Raw genomic sequence first — 21,111 nt, 5'->3', positions numbered from 1 at the left:
TAAATGGCTGTATGGATTTGGAACTAACGGATGGATAGGGACAACGGCTATATTGATGAGGTGAAGGTCTTGGACGAGGCGGAAAGATACGTTGGTTTTTTAACAGCTAATATGGGGGTATTAAACGGGGAGTGAGTGGGTCTGAGGTAATTTTTGTTTAAGAGATCTTGAATGATGGGTTGGAGGCCTATGAGGGCTGAAGTGGTTAGGGGATATTGGGCCTTACAGATATACTGAGAGGGGTCACATAATTTGATAGAGGCAGGGGGACATAGGGCCACGGAGGGGCTTGTAATGTCCCAAACTTTGGGATTTACAGGGTGTATGAGGGTGGAACCGAAGCTTTCATTGGGTAGAGGGGGGTCATAGGCTATGAGGGCCATCAGAAAGGGAGTACTGGGGGCTGTGGGAGTGGATATAGTTATGGAAACGTGGAGGAGAGAAAGGATGTCCCGTCCTAGTAAAGGGATGGGACACTGGGGTATAACCAGGAAGGAGTGGGAGAAAGGTATGGGATTGTCCTGGATTGTGCATAAAAAGGGGGGGGGGTTTTAATGGGAAAATCTGTTTACCTCTTACCCCGACTATAGGAGTAATGGCTGGTGTGGTAGGGCCCTGGTATTCTCGCAAGACTGAGAAGGTGGCTCCTGTATCTAGGAGGAAGGAGATGGGGCAACCGTCTACTGTTAAAGTAACCCTGGGCTCCTGTTTGGTGATGGAAATGGTCGGGCGAGAAGCTCCCGGGCCCCGTCAATCTTCTTCTGCCAGCCCCACTACAGCGGGCTTAGGATGGGGGTTGTTCGTCCAGCCTCCCGTTTGGATGGTTGGGCAATCAGACCCCCAGTGGCCCTTTTTGTGGCATCTGGGGCATGGGGTGGTAGGAGATCTGGGGGAGGGGCATGCCCTTGACCAATGTCCCTCTTTTCCACACTTGAAACAAGCTCCTGGGGGGGGGGCTTGTTTGTAGAGGGGTGCCCAGGTTGTGGTTTTATCAGTTGGGCCAACATTTGGAAATTGGCCTGATCAGCCTTTTGTTTACGGCATTCTTTCTCCTCTTCCAGTTATGGAAGACTTTAAAGGCCACTGTTAGGATCTCAGTCTGTGGGGTAGTGGGGCCCTGTTCTAACTTTTTGAGTTTAGCTTTAATGTCAGGGTAGCTTTGAGCTAGAAAGTATGTCATAAGGACATGTTTTCCTTCAGGTGTTTCTGGGTCTAGGCTGGTATACTGTAATAGGGCTTGAGTGAGTCTGTCTAAGAACTCGGAGGGGGTTTCATCTCTCTTTTTTTTTTTTTTTCAGATCATTTGCCCATTTTTTTTTTTTTTTTTTTGAGAGGGCATCTCACATTTATTGATCAAATGGTTGTTAACAACAATACAATTCAGTATAGGGGGGTCAATGCTCAATGTACAATCATTAATCCATCTCAAGCCTAATTCTCGTCAGTCTCCAATCTTCTGAAGCATAACAAACAAGTTCTTACATGGTGAACGAATTCTTACATAGTGAATAAATTCTTACATGGTGAACAGTGCAAGGGCATTCATCACAGAAACTTTCAGTTTTGATCATGCATTATGACCTATAAACAATCAGGTCAAATATGAATATTCGTTTGATTTTTGTACTTGATTTATATGTTGATCCCACATTTCTCCTATTATTATTATTATTTTTATTTTTAATAAAATGCTGAAGTGGTAGGTAGATGCAAGATAAAGGTAGAAAACATAGTTTAGTGCTCTAAGAAGGCAAATGTAGATGATCAGATGATCGGGTGTGTGCCTATGGACTAAGTATTAATCCAGGCTAGACAAGGGCAGCAAGACATCCACGGATGCAGAAGATTTCTCTCAAAGCAGGGGGGGTGAGGTTCTGAGCCTCACCTCTGTTGATCCCCAAATTCTCACCTGATGGCCCCCCTGCGACTGTGCCTGTCTTAGGTTGTTCCTCCCTTGAGGAATCTTACCCGTCTCTGGCTAACCAGTCATCTTCCGGGGCCATACAGGGAAATGTAAAGTTGGTAAGTGAGAGAGAAGGCATATTGTTTGCAAAGGTTAGCTTTTTACTTCTTTGCAGATTTATGCCCTGTGGCTTCTATGCCCAGCACTTGTCTCAAGGTATCTTTACCACCTGGAGGAATTATGATACTCGGTAAATTCGATATGAGGCACGAATTCTATTTAAGGGTTGTAATTAGGAAGGAAGAAGAAAAGCTATAGTTGTAGCATATGAAGGAAACATGGGAGGATAGATTATTTCTTTGACATATCTTCTTGTATAGTACCTTAAGTATGTATAGGTTTTAAACTACTAACTAATTTGCACACACATATTAACATAATAGGAATACGGTGACATAAACAAAGCAAATCTATAATTACCACCCATCTCCAGTGAAGCCAAGAAAACCATTTAGGCACACTAGGCATTTGTGAAAATTTATCTATGATATGATGGATATTGTCCAACTGTACTTGAACCATCAGACAAATTAAAGCAGCCCATTTCTGGGGTCTGTTCACATCCCATATGTTCTTTTAACCATAGATAGTCTATAGTCATGAGATTTTGGAGTGCTACAACTTGCACCCCTCCCAACTCCTGGTTGAGTTCCAACAGTACAGATCCGGTCAAATTCGTTGTCTCACTGTATGCACATGCCAGCCTAGACATCTCCCTCCTCATTCTTATGGCAAGTCCAGGAGACGGTGGGCTGGATGCAGCCACAACCGCAGCATCGTCCGGATCCCTGTGGAGGCTTTTTGATGATCATCCCCCGGCACAAGTCCTCCAGAGAGTGCTGATGCCGGAAGCTCCTCCTCATATCGTATCTTAGTTCATTTCCTGGGTATCCAAGCTAGGCCTTGATCTTCTGCATAGAAGCAAACAGACCCTTTGCCCACACTTTGACATGCCCTCTGTACCACTGTGCAGAACTCATTGGAGGTCAGCACACAGTAACTGCTTTTTTTTTTTTTTTTAATTAAGAGAAAGGAATATTATCAGAAAAGAGTACCTCCATAGCTGATCATCTGACACCCTTTAAGTGATCAACATTAAGGATATTTAAAGCATGCATTGATCTTTGATTTACCTAGTTTTATCCTGTTAAGGAGTAATCCCCCTTTTCTTTCTTTCTTTCTTTCTTTCTTTCTTTTTTTTTTTTTTTTAATTTTTAATCTACACTTACATGAAGAATACTATGTTTACTATGCTCTCCCCTATATCAGGTCCCCCCTAACAACCACATTACGGTTACTGTCCATCAGCTTAGCAAAATGTTGTAGAGTCACTACTTGTCCTCTCTGTGTTGTGCAGCCCACCCTCCCCTTTCTCCCTCCCCCCATGCATGCTAATCTTAATACCCCCCTTCTTCTTCCCCCCCCCCTTATCCCTCCCTGCCCACTCATCCTCCCTAGTTCCTTTCCCTTTGGTACCTGTTAGTCCATTTTTGGGTTCTGTAATTCCACTGCTGTTTTGTTCCTTCAGTTTTTCCTTTGTTCCTATACTCCTCAGATGAGTGAAATCATTTGGTATTTCTCTTTCTCCGCTTGGCTTATTTCACTGAGCATAATACTCTCCAGCTCCATCCATGTTGCTGCGCATGGTTGGATTTTTCCACTTCTTATGGCTGAGTAGTATTCCATTGTGTATATGTACCACATCTTCTTTATCCATTCATCTACCGATGGACATTTAGGTTGCTTCCAATTCTTGGCTATTGTAAATAGTGCTGCGATAAACATAGGAGTGCATCTGTCTTTCTCAAACTTGATTGCTGCGTTCTTAGGGTAAATTCCTAGGAGTGGAATTCCTGGGTCAAATGGTAGGTCTGTTTTGAGCATTTTGATGCACCTCCATACTGCTTTCCACAATGGTTGAACTAATTTACATTCCCACCAGCAGTGTAGGAGGGTTCCCCTTTCTCCACAGCCTCGCCAACATTTCTTGTTGTTTGTCTTTTGGATGGCAGCTATCCTTACTGGTGTGAGGTGATACCTCATTGTAGTTTTAATTTGCATTTCTCTGATAATTAGCGATGTGGAGCATCTTTTCATGTGTCTCTTGGCCATCTGTATTTCTTTTTTGGAGAACTGTCTGTTCAGTTCCTCTGCCCATTTTTTAATTGGGTTATTTGTTTTTGTTTGTTGAGGCGCGTGAGCTCTTTATATATTCTGGATGTCAAGCCTTTATCGGATCTGTCATTTTCAAATATATTCTCCCATACTGTAGGGTTCCTTTTTGTTCTATTGATGGTGTCTTTCGCTGTACAGAAGCTTTTCAGCTTAATGTAGTCCCACTTGCTCATTTTTGCTGTTGTTTTCCTTGCCCGGGGAGATATGTTCAAGAAGAGATCACTCATGTTTATGTCTAAGAGGTTTTTGCCTATGTTTTTTTCCGAGAGTTTAATGGTTTCATGACTTACATTCAGGTCTTTGATCCATTTTGAGTTTACCTTTGTATATGGGGTTAGACAATGGTCCAGTTTCATTCTCCTACATGTAGCTGTCCAGTTTCGCCAGCACCGTCTGTTGAAGAGACTGTCATTATGCCATTGTATGTCCATGGCTCCTTTATCAAATATTAATTGACCATATATGTTTGGGTTAATTTCTGGGGTCTCTAATCTGTTCCACTGGTCTGTGGCTCTGTTCTTGTGCCAGTACCAAATTGTCTTGATTACTATGGCTTTGTAGTAGAGCTTGAAGTTGGGGAGTGAGATCCCCCCTACTTTATTCTTCTTTTTCAGGATTGCTTTGGCTATTCGGGGTCTTTGGTGTTTCCATATGAATTTTTGAATTATTTGTTCCAATTCATTGAAGAATGTTGCTGGTAATTTGAGAGGGATTGCATCAAATCTGTATATTGCTTTGGGCAGGATGGCCATTTTGACGATATTAATTCTTCCTAGCCATGAGCATGGGATGAGTTTCCATTTATTAGTGTCCCCTTTAATTTCTCTTAAGAGTGACTTGTAGTTTTCAGAGTATAAGTCTTTCACTTCTTTGGTTAGGTTTATTCCTAGGTATTTTATTCTTTTTGATGCAATGGTGAATGGAATTGTTTTCCTGATTTCTCTTTCTATTGATTCGTTGTTAGTGTATAGGAAAGCTACAGATTTCTGTGTGTTAATTTTGTATCCTGCAACTTTGCTGTATTCCAATATCAGTTCTAGTAGTTTTGGAGTGGAGTCTTTAGGGTTTTTTATGTACAGTATCATATCATCTGCAAATAGTGACAGTTTAACTTCTTCTTTACCAATCTGGATTCCTTGTATTTCTTTGTTTTTGTCTGATTGCCGTGGCTAGGACCTCCAGTACTATGTTAAATAACAGTGGGGAGAGTGGGCATCCCTGTCTGGTTCCCGATCTCAGTGGAAATGCTTTCAGCTTCTCGCTGTTCAGTATAATGCTGGCTGTGGTTTTATCATATATGGCCTTTATTATGTTGAGGTACTTGCCCTCTATTCCCATTTTGCTGAGAGTTTTTATCATGAATGGATGTTGAATTTTGTCAAATGCTTTTTCAGCATCTATGGAGATGATCATGTGGTTTTTGTCTTTCTTTTTGTTGATGTGGTGGATGATGTTGATGGATTTTCGAATGTTGTACCATCCTTGCATCCCTGGGATGAACCCCACTTGGTCATGGTGTATGATCCTTTTGATATACTGTTGAATTCTGTTTGCTAATATTTTATTGAGTATTTTTGCATCTACATTCATCAGGGATATTGGTCTGTAATTTTCTTTTTTGGTGGGGTCTTTGCCTGGTTTTGCTATTAGGGTGATGTTGGCCTCATAGAATGAGTTTGGGAGTATTCTCTTCTTCTATTTTGTGGAACACTTTAAGGAGAATGGGTATTATGTCTTCTCTGTGTGTCTGATAAAATTCCGAGGTAAATCCGTCCGGCCCCGGGGTTTTGTTCTTGGGTAATTTTTTGATTACTGTTTCAATTTCTTGGCTTGTAATTGGTTTGTTTAACTTTTGTGTTTCTTCCTTGGTCAGTCTTGGGAGGTTGTATTTTTCTAGGAAGTTGTCCATTTCTTCTAGGTTTTCCAGCTTGTTGGCATATAGGTTTTCATAGTAGTCTTTAATAATTCTTTGTATTTCTGTGGAGTCTGTCGTGATTTTTCCATTCTCATTTCTGATTATGTTGATTTGTGTTGACTCTCTTTTTCTCTTAATAAGTTGGGCTAGATGCTTATCTATTTTGTTTATTTTCTCAAAGAACCAGCTCTTGGTTTCATTGATTTTTGCTATTGTTTTATTCTTCTCAATTTTGTTTATTTCTTCTCTGATCTTTATTATGTCCCTCCTTCTGCTGACTTTAGGCCTCCTTTGTTCTTCTTTTTCCAGTTTTAATAATTGTGATGTTAGACTATTCATTTGGGATTGTTCTTCCTTCTTCAAGTGTGCCTGGATTGCTATATACTTTCCTCTTAAGACTGCTTTCGCTGCATCCCACAGAAGTTGGGGCTTAGTGTTGTTGTTGTCATTTGTTTCTATATATTCCTTGATCTCTAGTTTGATTTGTTCATTGATCCATTGATTATTTAGTAGCATGTTGTTAAGCCTCCATGTGTTTGTGAGCCTTTTTGTTTTCTTTGTAGAATTTATTTCTACTTTCATACCTTTGTGGTCTGAAAAATTGGTTGGTAGAATTTCAATATTTTGGAATTTAGTGAGGCTCTTTTTGTGAGCTAGTATGTGGTCTATTCTGGAGAATGTTCCATGAGCACTTGAGAAGAATGTATATCCTGTTGCTTTTGAATGTAGAGTTCTATAGATGTCTATTAGGTCCATCTGTTCTAGTGTGTTGTTCAGTGCCTGTGTGTCTTTACTTATTTTCTGCCCGGTGGATCTATCCTTTGGGGTGAGTGGTGTGTTGAAGTCTCCTACAATGAATGCATTGCAGTCTATTTCCCTCTTTAGTTCTGTTAGTATTTGCTTCACATATGCTGGTGCTCCTGTATTGGGTGCATATATATTTAGAATGGTTATATCCTCTTGTTGGACTGAGCCCTTTATCATTATGTAGTATCCTTCTTAATCTCTTGTTACTTTCTTTGTTTTGAAGTCTATTTTGTCTGATATTAGTACTGCAACCCCTGCTTTCTTCTCACTGTTGTTTGCCTGAAATATGTTTTTCCATCCCTTGACTTTTAGTCTATGCTTATCTTTGGGTTTAAGGTGAGTTTCTTGTAAGCAGCATATAGATGGGTCTTGCTTTTTTATCCATTCTATTACTCTATGTCTTTTGATTGGTGCATTAAGTCCATTTACATTTAGGGTGACTATTGAGAGATATGTACTTATTGCCATTGCAGGCTTTAGATTCGTGGTTACCAAAGGTTCAAGGTTAGCTTCTTTAGTATCTTACTGCCTAACTTAGCTCGCTTATTGAGCTGTTATATACACTGTCTGGAGATTCTTTTCTTCTCTCCCTGCTTATTCCTCCTCCTCCATTCTTCATATGTTGTGTGTTTTGTTCTGTGCTCTTTTTAGGGGTCCTCCCATCTAGAGCAGTCCCTGTAGGATGCCCTGTAGAGGTGGTTTGTGGGAAGCAAATTCCCTCAGCTTTTGCTTGTCTGGGAATTGTTTAATCCCGCCATCATATTTAAATGAAAGTCGTGCTGGATACAGTATCCTTGGTTCAAGGCCCTTCTGTTTCATTGCATTAAGTATATCATGCCAGTCTCTTCTGGCCTGTAGGGTTTCTGTCGAGAAGTCTGATGTTAGCCTGATGGGTTTTCCTTTATAGGTGACCTTTTTCTCTCTAGCTGCCTTTAAAACTCTTTCCTTGTCCTTGATCCTTGCCATTTTAATTACTATGTGTTTTGGTGTTGTCCTCCTTGGATCCTTTCTGTTGGGGGTTCTGTGTAATTCCATGGTCTGTTCGATTATTTCCTCTCCCAGTCTGGGGAAGTTTTCAGCAATTATTTCTTCAAAGAGACTTTCTATCCCTTTTCCTCTTTCTTCCTCTTCTGGTACCCCTATAATACGAATATTATTCCTTTTGTATTGGTCACATATTTCTCTTAGTGTTGTTTCATTCCTGGAGATCCTTTTATCTCTCTCTATGTCAGCCTCTATACGTTCCTGTTCTCTGGCTTCTATTCCTTCAATGGCCTCTTGCATCTTATCCATTCTGCTTATAAATCCTTCCAGGGATTGTTTCACTTCTGTGATCTCCTTCCTGACCTCTGTGATCTCCTTCCGGACTTCATCCCACTGCTCTTGCATTTTTCTCTGCATCTCATCCCACTGCTCTTGCATTTTTCTCTGCATCTCATCCCATTGCTCTTGCATTTTTCTCTGCATCTCTGTCAGCATGTTCATGATTTTTATTTTGAATTCTTTTTCAGGTGGACTAGTTAGGTCTGTCTCCCTCTCAGGTGTTGTCTCTGTGATCTTTGTCTGCCTGTAGTTTTGCCTTTTCATGGTGATAGAGATAGTTTGCAGAGCTGGTACAAGTGACCGCTGGAAGAGCTTCCCTTCTTGTTGGTTTGTAGCCTTTTCCTGGGAGAATAGCGACCTCTAGTGGCTTGTGCTGGGCAGCTGTGTGCAGCACAGGGCTTCTGCTTCCTGCCCAGTTGCTTTGGGGTTTATCTCCGCTGTTGCTGTGGGCTTGGCCTGGCTGGGGCTGTTCCTCTAAAATGGTGGAGCCCCGTTGGAGGGGGAGCGGCTGGGAGGCTATTTATCTCCGTAAGGGGCCTCTGTGCTCCCTGCTGCCCAGGGGGTTAGAGTGCCCAGAGATCCCCAGATTCCCTGCCTCTGGTCTAAGTGACCTGTCCTGCCCCTTTAAGACTTCCAAAAAGCACTCTCCAAACCAAAACAACAGCAGCAACAATGAGAGAGGGAACAGAAAGGGAAAAAAAAAGGAAAAAACAAGCGATTTTTTTTTTTTTTTTTTTTTGTCCTCAGGTGCCGGTCCCAGGCACCCGCTCACTGGTCCTGCTGCCCTGTCTCCCTAGCACCAGGGTCCCTGTCCTTTCAAGGCTTCCAAAAAGCACCCACCCACCGGTCCCGCAGGGAAGGAACACTCGATATTCTTTGTCCTCAGGCACTGGTCCCAGGCACCTGCTCACCAGTCCCGCCACCCTGCCTCCCTAGCACCGGGGTCCCTGTCCCTTTAAGGCTTCCGAAAAGCACTCGCCATAAAGAGAGACAAAAAGGGGAAAAACGCGCGATTTCCTCCGTCCTCAGGTGCAGGTCTCAGGCACCCACCCACCGGTCCCACAGGGAAAAATGCGCGATATTCTTTGTCCTCAGTCGCTGGTCCCAGGCACCCGCTCACCAGTCCCGCCGCCCTGCCTCCGTAGCACCGGGGTCCCTGTCCCTTTTAGGCTTCCAAAAAGCACTCGCAAAAAAGAGAATAAAAAAAGGGGAAAAACGCGCGATTTCCTCTGTCCTCAAGTGCCGGTCTCAGGCACCCGCCCCCCGGTCCTGCAGGGAAAAACGTGGGATATTCTCTGTCCTCAGGCGCCGGTCCCAGGCACCCGCTCACCAGTCCCGCCACCCTGCCTCCCTAACATCGGGGTCCCTGTCCCTTTAAGGCTTCCAAAAAGCGCTCACCAAAAAGAGAAAAAAAAAGGGGAAAACGCGCGATTTCCTCCGTCCTCAGGCGCCGGTCTCAGGTACCCGCCCACCGGTCCCGCAGGGAGAAACGCGGGATATTCTTTGTCCTCCGGCTCCGGTCCCAGGCACCTGCTCACCCGTCCCGCCACCCTGCCTCCCTAGCAACGGGGGCCCGTCCCTTTAAGGCTTCCAAAAAGCACTCGCCAAAAAAAAACCGCACCGGTTTCTTTCCACCCGCTGGGAGCTGGGGGGAGGGGCGCTCGGGTCCCGCCGAGCCGAGGCTTGTATCTTACCCCCTTCACAAGGCGCTGGGTTCTTGCAGGTGTGGATGTGGTCTGGATGTTGTCCTGTGTCCTGTGGTCTCTATTTTAGGAAGATTTTTCTTTGGTATATTTTCATAGCTCTATGTGTTTTTGGGAGGAGATTTCCACTGGTCTACTCGCACCGCCATCCTCTCATCTCTCTTTTGAATTATGTCTTGGAGCTTTTGAAAATTGACTACTTTACGAGCTGCCTTTTTCAGACCTGCTATTAAGCAGGAGGCAAAAATATCTCGAGAGCGGAGACCCATGGCGGTGTTATAATCTCAGTGTGGGTCTTGTTCGGGGACAGCAGTGGGGCCAGGGGGATAGGTGGGGTCAGTCCTGTGGGTTTCGGTAGCGTGCGTTTGGGCAAAGTCTCAAACTCGTCTACACTCTTTGGGGAGGAGAGTATTGGCCAGAAGCATGAAAATGTCATGATGTGTGAGGCTGTAAGACTGGAGGGTCCATTGAAACTTCCTGATGTATGTTGTGGGATCAGTGGAAAAGGAACTTAGGCGTTTCTCTAGTTGGGCTAAATCTCCTAAGGAGAAAAGGGTGTGAACGCGCACGATGCCTTCGGATCCTGCTACCTTCCAGGGGGGGGGGTGCGATAATTTTGGGAGGCCCTCAGGACCGAGTTTGAGGGGGACTGAAGGGTTCTAGCTCAGTCTGGGGGGGAGTGACGCAGTCCAGCCGCACCTAGTCACACAGGTCCTGAAGTGTGGAAGGGGGGCAAAGAAAATAAAGATAGAATCGGACCCACGTGTCACCAGCTAGCAGCCCAGCTGCTTGCCTCTGCCACTCTAGTTGGGCTTGAACTCATGACTCTGAGGTTAAGAGTCCCATGCTCTACTAACCGAGCTACAGCAGGGCTCCAGTTAATTGCTTATGGAATGCATAAACAGAATGTTCTTTGTTCTCCATTCCTGCCACATCGGCAAGTGGGGGAAGGGCATAGCTAGAAGCAGGGGCGGTGTTTCTACACATCTTCAAGGTCTCCCTGTTTTCAGAGTGAGGAGTCTTGGCTCATCTTCGAGGACAAGATATGTTTTTGTGGACAGATAACTTCTAAGGACTGCACCGGTTGTTCTCTAGCTTGTGCTTTCCCATGCTGTGTTCAGACATGGGGGAAGGTGCTTTCCCATTCTCCCTACAAACATGTGGGAAGAAAAAGGCGGTCCTTAACAGGGGAGAAACAGGTGATGAGGGCAAAGACAGAGGAGGCCCCCGGGACCTAGTTAAAGGGGGTGCTGAAAGGCTCAGGCTTAATCTGTGGGGGATGAAGGCGGAGGAGGTGAGATAGGGGAGGAGATGGTGGGGGAGGAAGGGAGAAGGGCTGTTGTAGGAGAAGAAGGGGAACGGAGTAAACGGGAGGCTTCTGCAGGGGTGGTGGCTTGCAGGCTAGGAGAACTTGGGAGGGGGTGGGGGGAGGAGGAGGTGGAAAGCTTCTATATAGGGAATCTCCTTCCATTTTTTCAGGCGCTGGCAGGAGTTAAAAAGATCGCGATTGATGTTAGGATCAAGAGTTTTCCCTGCGGGCCATTGGTTGTTATTGTCTAGGGGGTATGTCGGCCAATCTTGGGAGCAATATTTACGGAGAAGTTTTGGTTTTATATCAGGTGTCAGGGAGAGGGTAGCCAGATGCTTAAGCAGGCATTCTAGAGGTGAACTTTCAGGGAGGGATGAGGAGGCTCCCATGGCTAAAGGACAGAGAAGGAGACAAACGGGAAGACGAACGGAGATCCTCGGACTGGAAGCAGACTGCAAGGAGACAAAGGGCGTCCCCGATGATCCTTGGTGGTCTGCAGAAACTCGTATACGAGTCGGAATTTCTTAGGAAGTGTGGGTCGTCACCCAGACTTCCCTAAGAAGGCAGTTTGCCGGAGTCACGAGGTACCTAGCGCTAGGCATTTTCGGCAGACAGAACAGATTTCGGCGGACGGAACAGAAGGAGGAGGGGGGGGAAAGGGAGCGTTCTCATCTGCAAAGGAGTCACCTCGTTTATGGCTGTTGGAGGAGGGGCCTGAGGGTCTGCCGCAGCCGTGAAGGCCTGAGGTGGGGATTTATGACTGTCGGAGGAGGGGCCTGAGGGTCCGCCGCAGCCATGAAGGCCTGAGGCGGGGATTTATGGCTGCCAGAGGAGGGGCCTGAGGGTCCACCGCAGCCATGAAGGCCTGAGGCAGGGAGAGTTCCCTCCTCATCCCCGAGCGTCAGGGCCTTGCCGGACGATCATGGTCAATGGCACTGCGATAGCTCGGGGAAGAGTGGCCCACTCCAGGGGGGAAAACTTACCTAAAGGCCAGAGAGGAGTGGTGATTGTGATGAGCCAGCGCCAGAAAAAGAGAACTAGGGCAAGCTGCTGCTGGTGTTGGGGGGAAGACGGGGCCCAGTTGAGGTGTCCCGTCTCCCGGGTTTCAGCACCAATGAAAGGAAAGGAGCGACACACAGCAGCAATTCACTGGAGAATTCCGCTTTATTAGGGAAAGGTCCTGGATTATATAGGAAGGGGCATGAATTGATTGAGGTGTCACTTCTACGGGGCTGGTGGCTGTTGGCTAGGTGCTGGGATTGGGAGGGTGGCGAGAGGTGATTGGGCTTCAGGTGGCGCCGGCAGGAACTGAGGACCCCAAAGAGAAGCCAGAAGTTTGCCATCTTACTGGTGGGAGCCCTTCAAAAGGGACTGGGGAGGATGGGTGGGAAGGGAGGGACAAAGGCTGGGAAAAAGAAAGGGAAAAAAAGTCATAGGGATAAAGGAAAATAGTACCAGCTGTGCTAAAGGATGTATTAATTATCTGTGGTCATTATTTCACAATCTTTGTGTAAATATATATATATAATTCATATGTATATCTCTGTATAAGTTGTACACATTAAACATGTATATTTAAAAATTATATATCTATGTATAATTGGTTTCCATAATCCAATTATGGTATCATTATTTTCAACTATTTAAAGTATTTTTTTTTTGGGAAAAAATAGGATTTTATTTTTTTGTACCACAAATATATAGGATATTCACTAATAGATGAGCCTCCTAGAAATGCAGTGTTACACAAACATAATTAAATACTATCATTTAACATATATAATGTTAATATATTTTAGTGTAATTTCAAAAATTGAAATAGAGAATTTTCACCTTTTAGTAATCAGAATGTTTATTTTGTGACTAGGCCCCAAATTAAATCATTATGAAGCTTGTACATGTCAGTGAACTTGTAGTGTTAAATTTTCAGTTTGCCATTTTTTAAGATTGTTTTCTTGTAATACATATTTTTATTTATTACCCTAAACATTTTTTTACTGACATAAATATTTGGTTTTTACTGTAGTCTTCATTTGGATTGAATGGTTTGTTGGGGCTTTTCGTTTTTGTTGCCACAGTAGAGTATAAGATTCATTAACTTGTCATTGATCTACTGGAAATACAGGAGTTGGGAAATGCAAAGGAAGAAATGAGAAGTAGCTGCTAGGTGACTGAATAACGCCATAGCACAGGCTTCCACTTCATCTAACAAATTACTCCTTTCCAGAATAAAATTAAAGCTGAAACTTTGGTTTGTTAATTGTTCCTTGTTTCCATCAAATGTAACTGAATTCAGATTTCTCTGGAATTTGTGGGAAAACTGACATACAGACATGACTTAGGTAGATTGTTTTTTCTACTTTGCGTTATTAGAATGTTTTGCCTGAAACTGTCGTTAGTATTGTTCTCAGCATCCCAGATTCTTAGCAGGTAATTTTTTATCTGCACTTTATTCATTTAAGAAACAGACCTTCCTGAAATCATTCACATTTTGATTACATATTGCAGGAAATATTGCTTGAGTACTTGGTATCTATGTATTGTGCTTAAACTTGTAATTAAAGAGTACTTTTGTTTCAGTAGCTTACAGCAATAAGACAAGTTCTAAAAGTATATATATATATAAGATGTATAAAAAGACTGCCTTCATTTTCTTCAGTATATTGGGAGTGGGGAAAGTAAGTTACACAGGGGGAATTGTCAAATTAGAGAAGTAGTTCAGAATGTAAAGAAGGAAGATGGGGAATGATAAACAATGAAGTAGTAATGGAAAATTTGGGGAAAGAAATGGAAGAAAACAAGGATTAAAGCAACCTTTCTAAAATTCTTTGTGCACTTCCATCAGTCATTTCTTTAAGTGAGATTGTAATTTATCTGTTGCACTTTTATTTTACTTTACCCCTAATAGGGAAGAAAAGAAAGACAAGATGAGAAAGGAGTCCCAGACAGTCAGTATCTGGGATCTGCAGCCATAAGGGGAAAGGGAAGGCAATACACATCTTCAACATCTCAGATAGCAGTTCTTAACAACTGCTAGACTGGGACAGCTGTCTTTGGTTAATTTGAGAACAACTCCTACAGTCTGTTGTCTATTGTTCAGGGTACATAGCTTTGGTTTTTAACATTTATTTATAATACCTTGTTTCTACTTACTTTGATGTTTGGGCACTCATTGACAGCTTCTCAGTCTTTTAAGTTATTGCTTTATGGGCTTATAAAAAGAGAACAGGCAAGAGTGAAAGTAAACTAATGTTTACCATATTGGAAAAACAACTTAGTGCCTTATAGCTAAGGCCAAGAGGCAGGTTTTGGCCCTATCAACTTGTATTTGAAAAACATGTAATTTAAAAAATCTCTGTTCGCTGTTTTGTATACATCACCCAGGTCTGCTCTAGAGAAAGCTTGAAAGAAGGGCTGGTAATCCACATAAAAAAGATGTGCAGAACAGATCTGTAAATTCAGTGCAAGAATTTCTCAAGTAAATGGTTATATTAAATTAATATTCTTCCTTTGCAGGAAGTTGGTGAGCCATCTAAAGAAGAAAAGGCTGTTGCCAAGTATCTTCGATTCAACTGTCCAACAAAGTCCACCAATATGATGGGTCACCGAGTTGATTATTTTATTGGTAGGATTATATCAGTAAAATTGTATTGGTGTAAATAAATACCTTGTGAAGATACCTAATTTGGGGATATGTAGACTACGTTTTCAAAGTGCTTTTCAAGTGTGACTGGTGAAGCTGGATGTTGGGTTTAAGGCAGTTGATTATCCTGGTTTTTCCATTTATGATTAAAAATGTCAACACTAAAAAATAACATTTGTTGGAAATTTTAAAAATCTGATTTATTTTCAATATTATTACTACCTTTTGTTCAGATAGCATATGTACTTAAACTTCTGTAAACTGGAGTAGAAATCAGTGTGAAACAAGTCTGTTAGAATCAACTTGGGAACTTTGGTTCTTCACATAATCCACACAACCTCTTTATGTGCTAGTGTCATCTATAATAAAGCCCCACAGTTTATAAATAGTGGTTGAGTTTACCTGTCTCATCAACTAAGCTTGAATTGCCATTATAGAGAAAAAATTCCTTTATTTTCTCTTTAGTGTACAATTAATGATTTTGTTATTCATTAAAAGTTTAGAAAAATAGTCCTATTCTCTTCAGATCTAATGTATTTAGCTTCTAGTGATAGAACTAGGTGATTCACAGAGCTTATTCCTCAGTGGGTTGCAGTAAAGCTTGTTGACAACTTCTGTTGCAGTGGGAGAGGAAGATTTTTGGTTTGTTTATCCTGTATTTAATTGTGATTGATAAGAATGATGTTCATATTTATTTTTAATTTATTTGTTTAGGACATTTCTCCATTAATTTGTCTTGCTTTAGTTAATATTTTTCAATGTCATTATTTCCCATCATTACTTTAAAAAGATGCTTATCAATGTGTTTCACAAATTGAGGTTTTGAGGAAGTGTTTGTCATAATTACTTTTCTGTTGAACCTTGGTTTTGATGCCAGAATGTTGAAATTTGCCTTATAAAGTATTTCAGTAGATACAAATTTATGTCTATGTATACTAAATTTAAAATAATAAATTTCTTCTTTAGCTTCAAAAGCAGTGGATTGCCTTTTGGATTCAAAGTGGGCAAGGGCCAAGAAAGGAGAGGAAGCTTTATTTACTACAAGGGAGTCTGTCGTTGACTACTGCAACAGGTAGTGTTTAATTCTTAGTGAGGGATAATGTAAATAATAATTTTAAAATATTCTCCATAGTCCTAAAATGCCTTAACCATTTTTATCATTAAATGTAGTAATATTGCGGTGTAGCTCAAATAAGGCTATATTTTATTTGCAGCCTGGATTTCTTCAGTATCTCTGGAAATGCATGTATTTGGTGTTAGATTATCATATTTTTATAATTATTTATTTTTGGTGTTTGTACATTTGCCAGGCAGACTAAATTGAAGGATCAGCAATAAAAATCATATATCAGTGCATACAGTGAACAAAAAAATTTCTTTCTTTCCTAGAGCAAACAGGTGGGGAGTCTTTTCCAAAATTTTGGCAGGGATTCCTCATAGATCTGTTTTCCCTAATGTTTTGTTCATTTGTTACTGCCTACACGCTAAGCCATTAGCCAGGTACCCTTCCCTATTTTCTTCAGTGATTGCTAATGTATTCTTTGCAAAATCAAGGTAGCTGCAACATTTACTTCTTGACTCCAAGATGAAGTGTAGAAGTAACGTATCCATGTTTTCCATAGTAGTTACTTCTCCTTGGGGAAAAATTTTGATGGTGAGTCATGTACAAAAATTACTTCCTCTTAGAAAGGAGTATGCAGGTGTTGTTTCCATTTTTTCCCCTTGGCTTACCTTCTGCTTACATAATTAAGCATATTTATTAAGATATTAATAAACCAAATTTTGTTTTTATGACACTAAAGTTTATAAACAACTGAACATTTTATTTTATTTTATTTTATTTTATTAAGGTATTGATACACACTTTTATGCAGTTTTCACATGAAAAACATTGTGGTTACTACATTCACCCATATTACCAAGTTCCCCTGATACCCCATTGAAGTCACCGTCCATCAGTGTAGTAAGATGCCATAGAGTCACTACTTGCCTTCTCTGTGCTACACTGTCTTCTCCATGATCCCCCCCACACTGTATGTACTAATCATAATACCCCTCAATCCCTTCCCCTTCCAGCCTCCCCTACCCCTCCCCTTTGGAACCACTAGAACCTTCTTGGAGTCTGTGAGTCAACTGCTGTTTTGTTTCTTCAGTTTTGCTTCATTGTTACACTGCACAAATGAGGGAAATCATTTGGTACTTGTCTTTCTCCACCTGGCTTATTTCACTGAGCATAATACTCTCTAGGTCCATCCATGTTGTTGCAAATGGTAGGATTTGTGTTCTTGTGGCTGAATAATATTCCATTGTGCATATGTACTACATCTTTATCCATTCATCTACTGATGGACACTTAGGTTGCTTCCATTTCTTGGCTATTGTAAATAGCACTGCACTAAACATAGGGGTGCATATGTCTTTTTCAAACTGGGCTCCTGCATTCTTAGGGTAAATTCCTAGGAGTGGAATTGCTGGGTCAAATGGTATTTCTATTTTGAGTTTTTTGAGGAACCTCCATACAGCTTTCCACAAGGTTGAACTAATTTGCATTCCCACCAGCAGAGTAGGAGGGTTTCCCTTTCTCCACATCCTAGCCAACATTCGTTGTTTGTCTTTGGATGTTGGCCATCCTACCTGGTGTGAGGTGATATCTCATTGTGGTTTTAATTTGCATTTCTCTGATAATTAGCGATATGGAGCACCTTTTCATGTGCCTGTTGGCCATCTGAATTTCTTCTTTGGAGAAGTGTCTATTCATATCCTCTGCCAATTTTTTAATGGGGTTATTTGCTTTTTGGTTGTTGAGGCTTGTGAGTTCTTTATATATTTTGGATGTTAACCCCTTGTCAGATAATGTCATTTACAAATATGTTCTCCCATACTGTAGGATGCCTTTTTGTTCTACTGATTGTGTCCTTTGCTGTACAGAGCTTTTTAGCTTGATGTAGTCCCATTTGTTCATTTTTGCTTTTGTTTCCCTTGCCTGAGGAGACACATTCAGGAAAAAGTTCATGTTTATATTCAAGAAATTTTTGCCTGTTTTCTTTGAAGAGTTTTATGGTTTCACAACTTACATTCAGGTCTTTGATCCATTTTGAGTTAACTTTTGTGTATGGGGATAGAGAATGATCCAGTTTCATTCTCTTACATGTAGCTGTCCAGTTTTGCCAACACCAATTGTTGAAGAGGCTGTCATTTCCCCATTGTATATCCATAGCTCCTTTATCGTATATTAATTGCCCATATATGCTTGGGTTTCTATCTGGGCTCTCCAGTCTGTTCCATTGGTCTACTGTTTTTGTGCCAGTACCAAATTATCTTGATTACTGTGGCTTTGTAGTAGAGCTTGAAGTTGGGGAGCATAATCCCCCCCAGCTTTATTCTTCCTTCTCAGGATTGCTTTGGCTGTTCGGGGTCTTTTGGGGTTCCATATGTATTTTAGAACTATTTGCTCTAGTTCGATAGGATTGCATTGTATCTGTAGATTGCTTTAGGCAGGATGGCCATTTGGACAATATTAATTCTTCCTATCCTTGAGCATGGGATGTATTTACATTCATTGGTATCTTCTTTAATTTCTCTCATGAGTGTCTTGTAGTTTTCAGAGTACAGGTCTTTCACTTCCTTGGTTAGCTTTATTCCTAGGTGCATTCTTCTTGATGCAATTGTGAATGGAATTTTTTTCCTGATTTCTCTTTGTGCTAGTTTGTCATTGGTATATAGGAATGTAACAGATTTCTGTGTATTAATTTTGTATCCTGCAACTTTGCGGAAATCAGTTATTCTGGTAGTTTTGGCATGGATTCTTTAGGGTTTTCTATGTACAGTATCATGTCATCTGCAAACAGGGACAGTTTAACTTCTTCCTTAACAGTCTGGATGCCTTTTATTTCTGTGTTGTCTGATTGCTGTGGCGAGGACCTCCAAAACTATGTTGAATTTAAGTGGGGAGAGTGGGCATCTTTGTTTTGTTCCTGATCTTAAAGGAAAAGCTTTCAGCTTCTTGCTGTTAAGTATGATGTTGGCTGTGGGTTTGTTATGTATGGCCTTAATTATCTTGAGGTACTTGCCCTCTAAACCCATTTTAATGAGAATTTTTATCATGAATGGATGTTGAATTTTGAATACTTTTTCAGTGATCGTGTGGTTTGTTCTTTTTGTTGATGTATGGTGGATGAATGCTGATGGATTTTCCAGTATTGTACCATCCTTGTATCCCTGGAATAAATCCTACTTGATCATAATGGATAATCTTTTTGTGTATTTTTGAATTTGATTTGCTAATATTTTGTTGAGTATTTTTACATCGATATTCACCAGGGATATTGGTCTGTAATTTTCTTTTTTTTGTGGTGTCTTTTATTTTCATATTAGAGTGATGCTGGCCTCATAGAATGAGTTTGAAAGTATTTCCTCCTCTTCTACTTTTTGGAAAACTTTGAGGGGGGATGGTTATTAGGTCTTCACTAAATGTTTCATAAAATTCAGCAGTGAAGCCATCTGATCCAGGAGTTTTGTTCTTAGGTAGTGTTTTTATTACCAGTTCAATTTCCTTGCTGGTAATTAGTCTATTCAGATTTTCTGTTTCTTCCTGTGTCAGCCTTGAAATGTTGTATTTTTGTAGAAAGGTGTCCATTTCTTCTAGGTTATCCAGTTTGTTAGCATGTAATTTTTCATAGTATTCTCTAATAATTCTTTTTATTTCTGTGATGTCTGTAGTGATTTTTCCTTTCTCATTTCTGATTCTGTTTATGTGTGTAGACTCTTTTCTTGATAAGTCTGGCTTGAAGTTTATCTGTTTTGTTTATTTTCTCAAAAAACCGTGTCCTGCTTTCATTGATTCTTTCTATTGTTTTATTCTTCTCAATTTTATTTATTTCTGCTCTGATCTTTATTATGTCCCTCCTTTTACTGACTTTGGGCCTCATTTGTTCTTTTTCTAGTTTCATTAATTCTGAATTAGACTGTTTATATGGGATTGTTCTTCTTTCCTGAGGTAAGCCCGTATTGCAATATACTTCCCTCTCAGCATGGCCTTCGCTGCTTCCCACAGATTTTGCACTCTTGAGTTATTATTGTCATTTATCTCCACATATTGCTTACCTCTGTTTTTATTTGGTCGTTGATCCATTGATTATTTAGGAGCATGTTAAGCATTCATGTGTTTGTGGGCTTTTTTGTTTTCTTTGCATAATTTATTTCTACTTTTATACCTTTGTGGTCTGAGAAGCTGTTTGGTACAATTTCAATCTTTTTTGAATTTACTGAGGTCTTTTTGTGGCCTAGTATATTATCTATTCTTGAACATGTTCCTTGTGCACTCAAGAAGGATGTATCCTTCTGCCTTTGGGTGGAGTGTTCTGTAAATGTCTGTTAGGTCCATCTGGTCTAATGTGTTCAATGCCTCTGTCTCATTCCTTCTTTTCTGTCTGGTTGATCTGTCCTTTGGAGTGAGTTGTGTGTTGAAGTCTCCTAAAATGAATGCATTGCATTCTGTTTTTCCCTTTAATTCTGTTAGTATTTATTTCACATATGTAGGTGCTCCTGTGTTGGGTGCATAGATATTTATAATGGTTATAGCCTCTTGTTGGACTGACCCCTTTATCCTTATGAAATGTCCTTTTTTGTCTCTCTTTACTTTCTTTGTTTTGAAGTCTGTTTTGTCTGATACAACTACTATGACTCCTGCTTTTTTCTCCCTACCAGTTGCATGAAATATCTTTTTCCATCCCTTCACTGTTAGTCTGTGTATGTCTTTGGGTTTGAAGTGAGTCTCTTGTAGGCAGCATATAGACGGGTCTTGTTTTTTTATCCATTCAGTGACTCTGTGTCTCTTGACTGGTGCATTCAGACCATTTACATTTAGGGTGATTATCAATAGGTGTGTACTTATTGCCATTGTAGACTTCAGATTCGTGGTTACCAAAAGTTCAAGCGTAACTTTCTTACTACCTAGCAGTCTAATTTAACTCACTTAATATGCTATTACAAACACAATCTAAAGGTTCCTTTTTTTCTTTTTCCTCCTTTTTCTTCCTCCTCCATTTTTTCTATATTAGTTATCATATTCTGTACTCTTTGTCTATCCCTTGACTGACTTGGGGTGGTTGATTTGATTTTGCATCTGCTTAGTAATTAATTGGTCTACTTTCTTTACTATGGTTTGTTTCTTCTGGTGATAGCTATTTAGCCTTAGGAATACTTCCATCTATAGCAGCCCCTCTAAAATACATTGTAGAGAAGGTTTGTGAGAGGTAAATTCTCTCAGCTTCT

At 41.0% G+C, this 21,111-nt stretch overlaps 1 protein-coding gene across 1 annotated transcript in view; it reads left to right on the top strand.

Moving 5' to 3' along the window:
• The window catches only part of SEC62 (SEC62 homolog, preprotein translocation factor), a 45,198-nt gene that overhangs the window by 8,956 nt on the left and 15,131 nt on the right, over positions 1-21,111 (top strand). Inside the window, exons 2-3 of the mRNA XM_037003028.2 lie at positions 14,712-14,820; positions 15,805-15,910. Of these exons, the coding sequence (XP_036858923.2) occupies positions 14,712-14,820; positions 15,805-15,910 (215 nt within the window). The remainder of the gene's footprint in view (positions 1-14,711; positions 14,821-15,804; positions 15,911-21,111) is intronic.

Source organism: Manis javanica, chromosome 3 (assembly GCF_040802235.1).
Source record: "Manis javanica isolate MJ-LG chromosome 3, MJ_LKY, whole genome shotgun sequence".
Taxonomy (NCBI): domain Eukaryota; kingdom Metazoa; phylum Chordata; class Mammalia; order Pholidota; family Manidae; genus Manis; species Manis javanica.
Note: the sequence above shows the minus strand (reverse complement) of the source record. Positions and strands in the feature narration are given on the sequence as shown.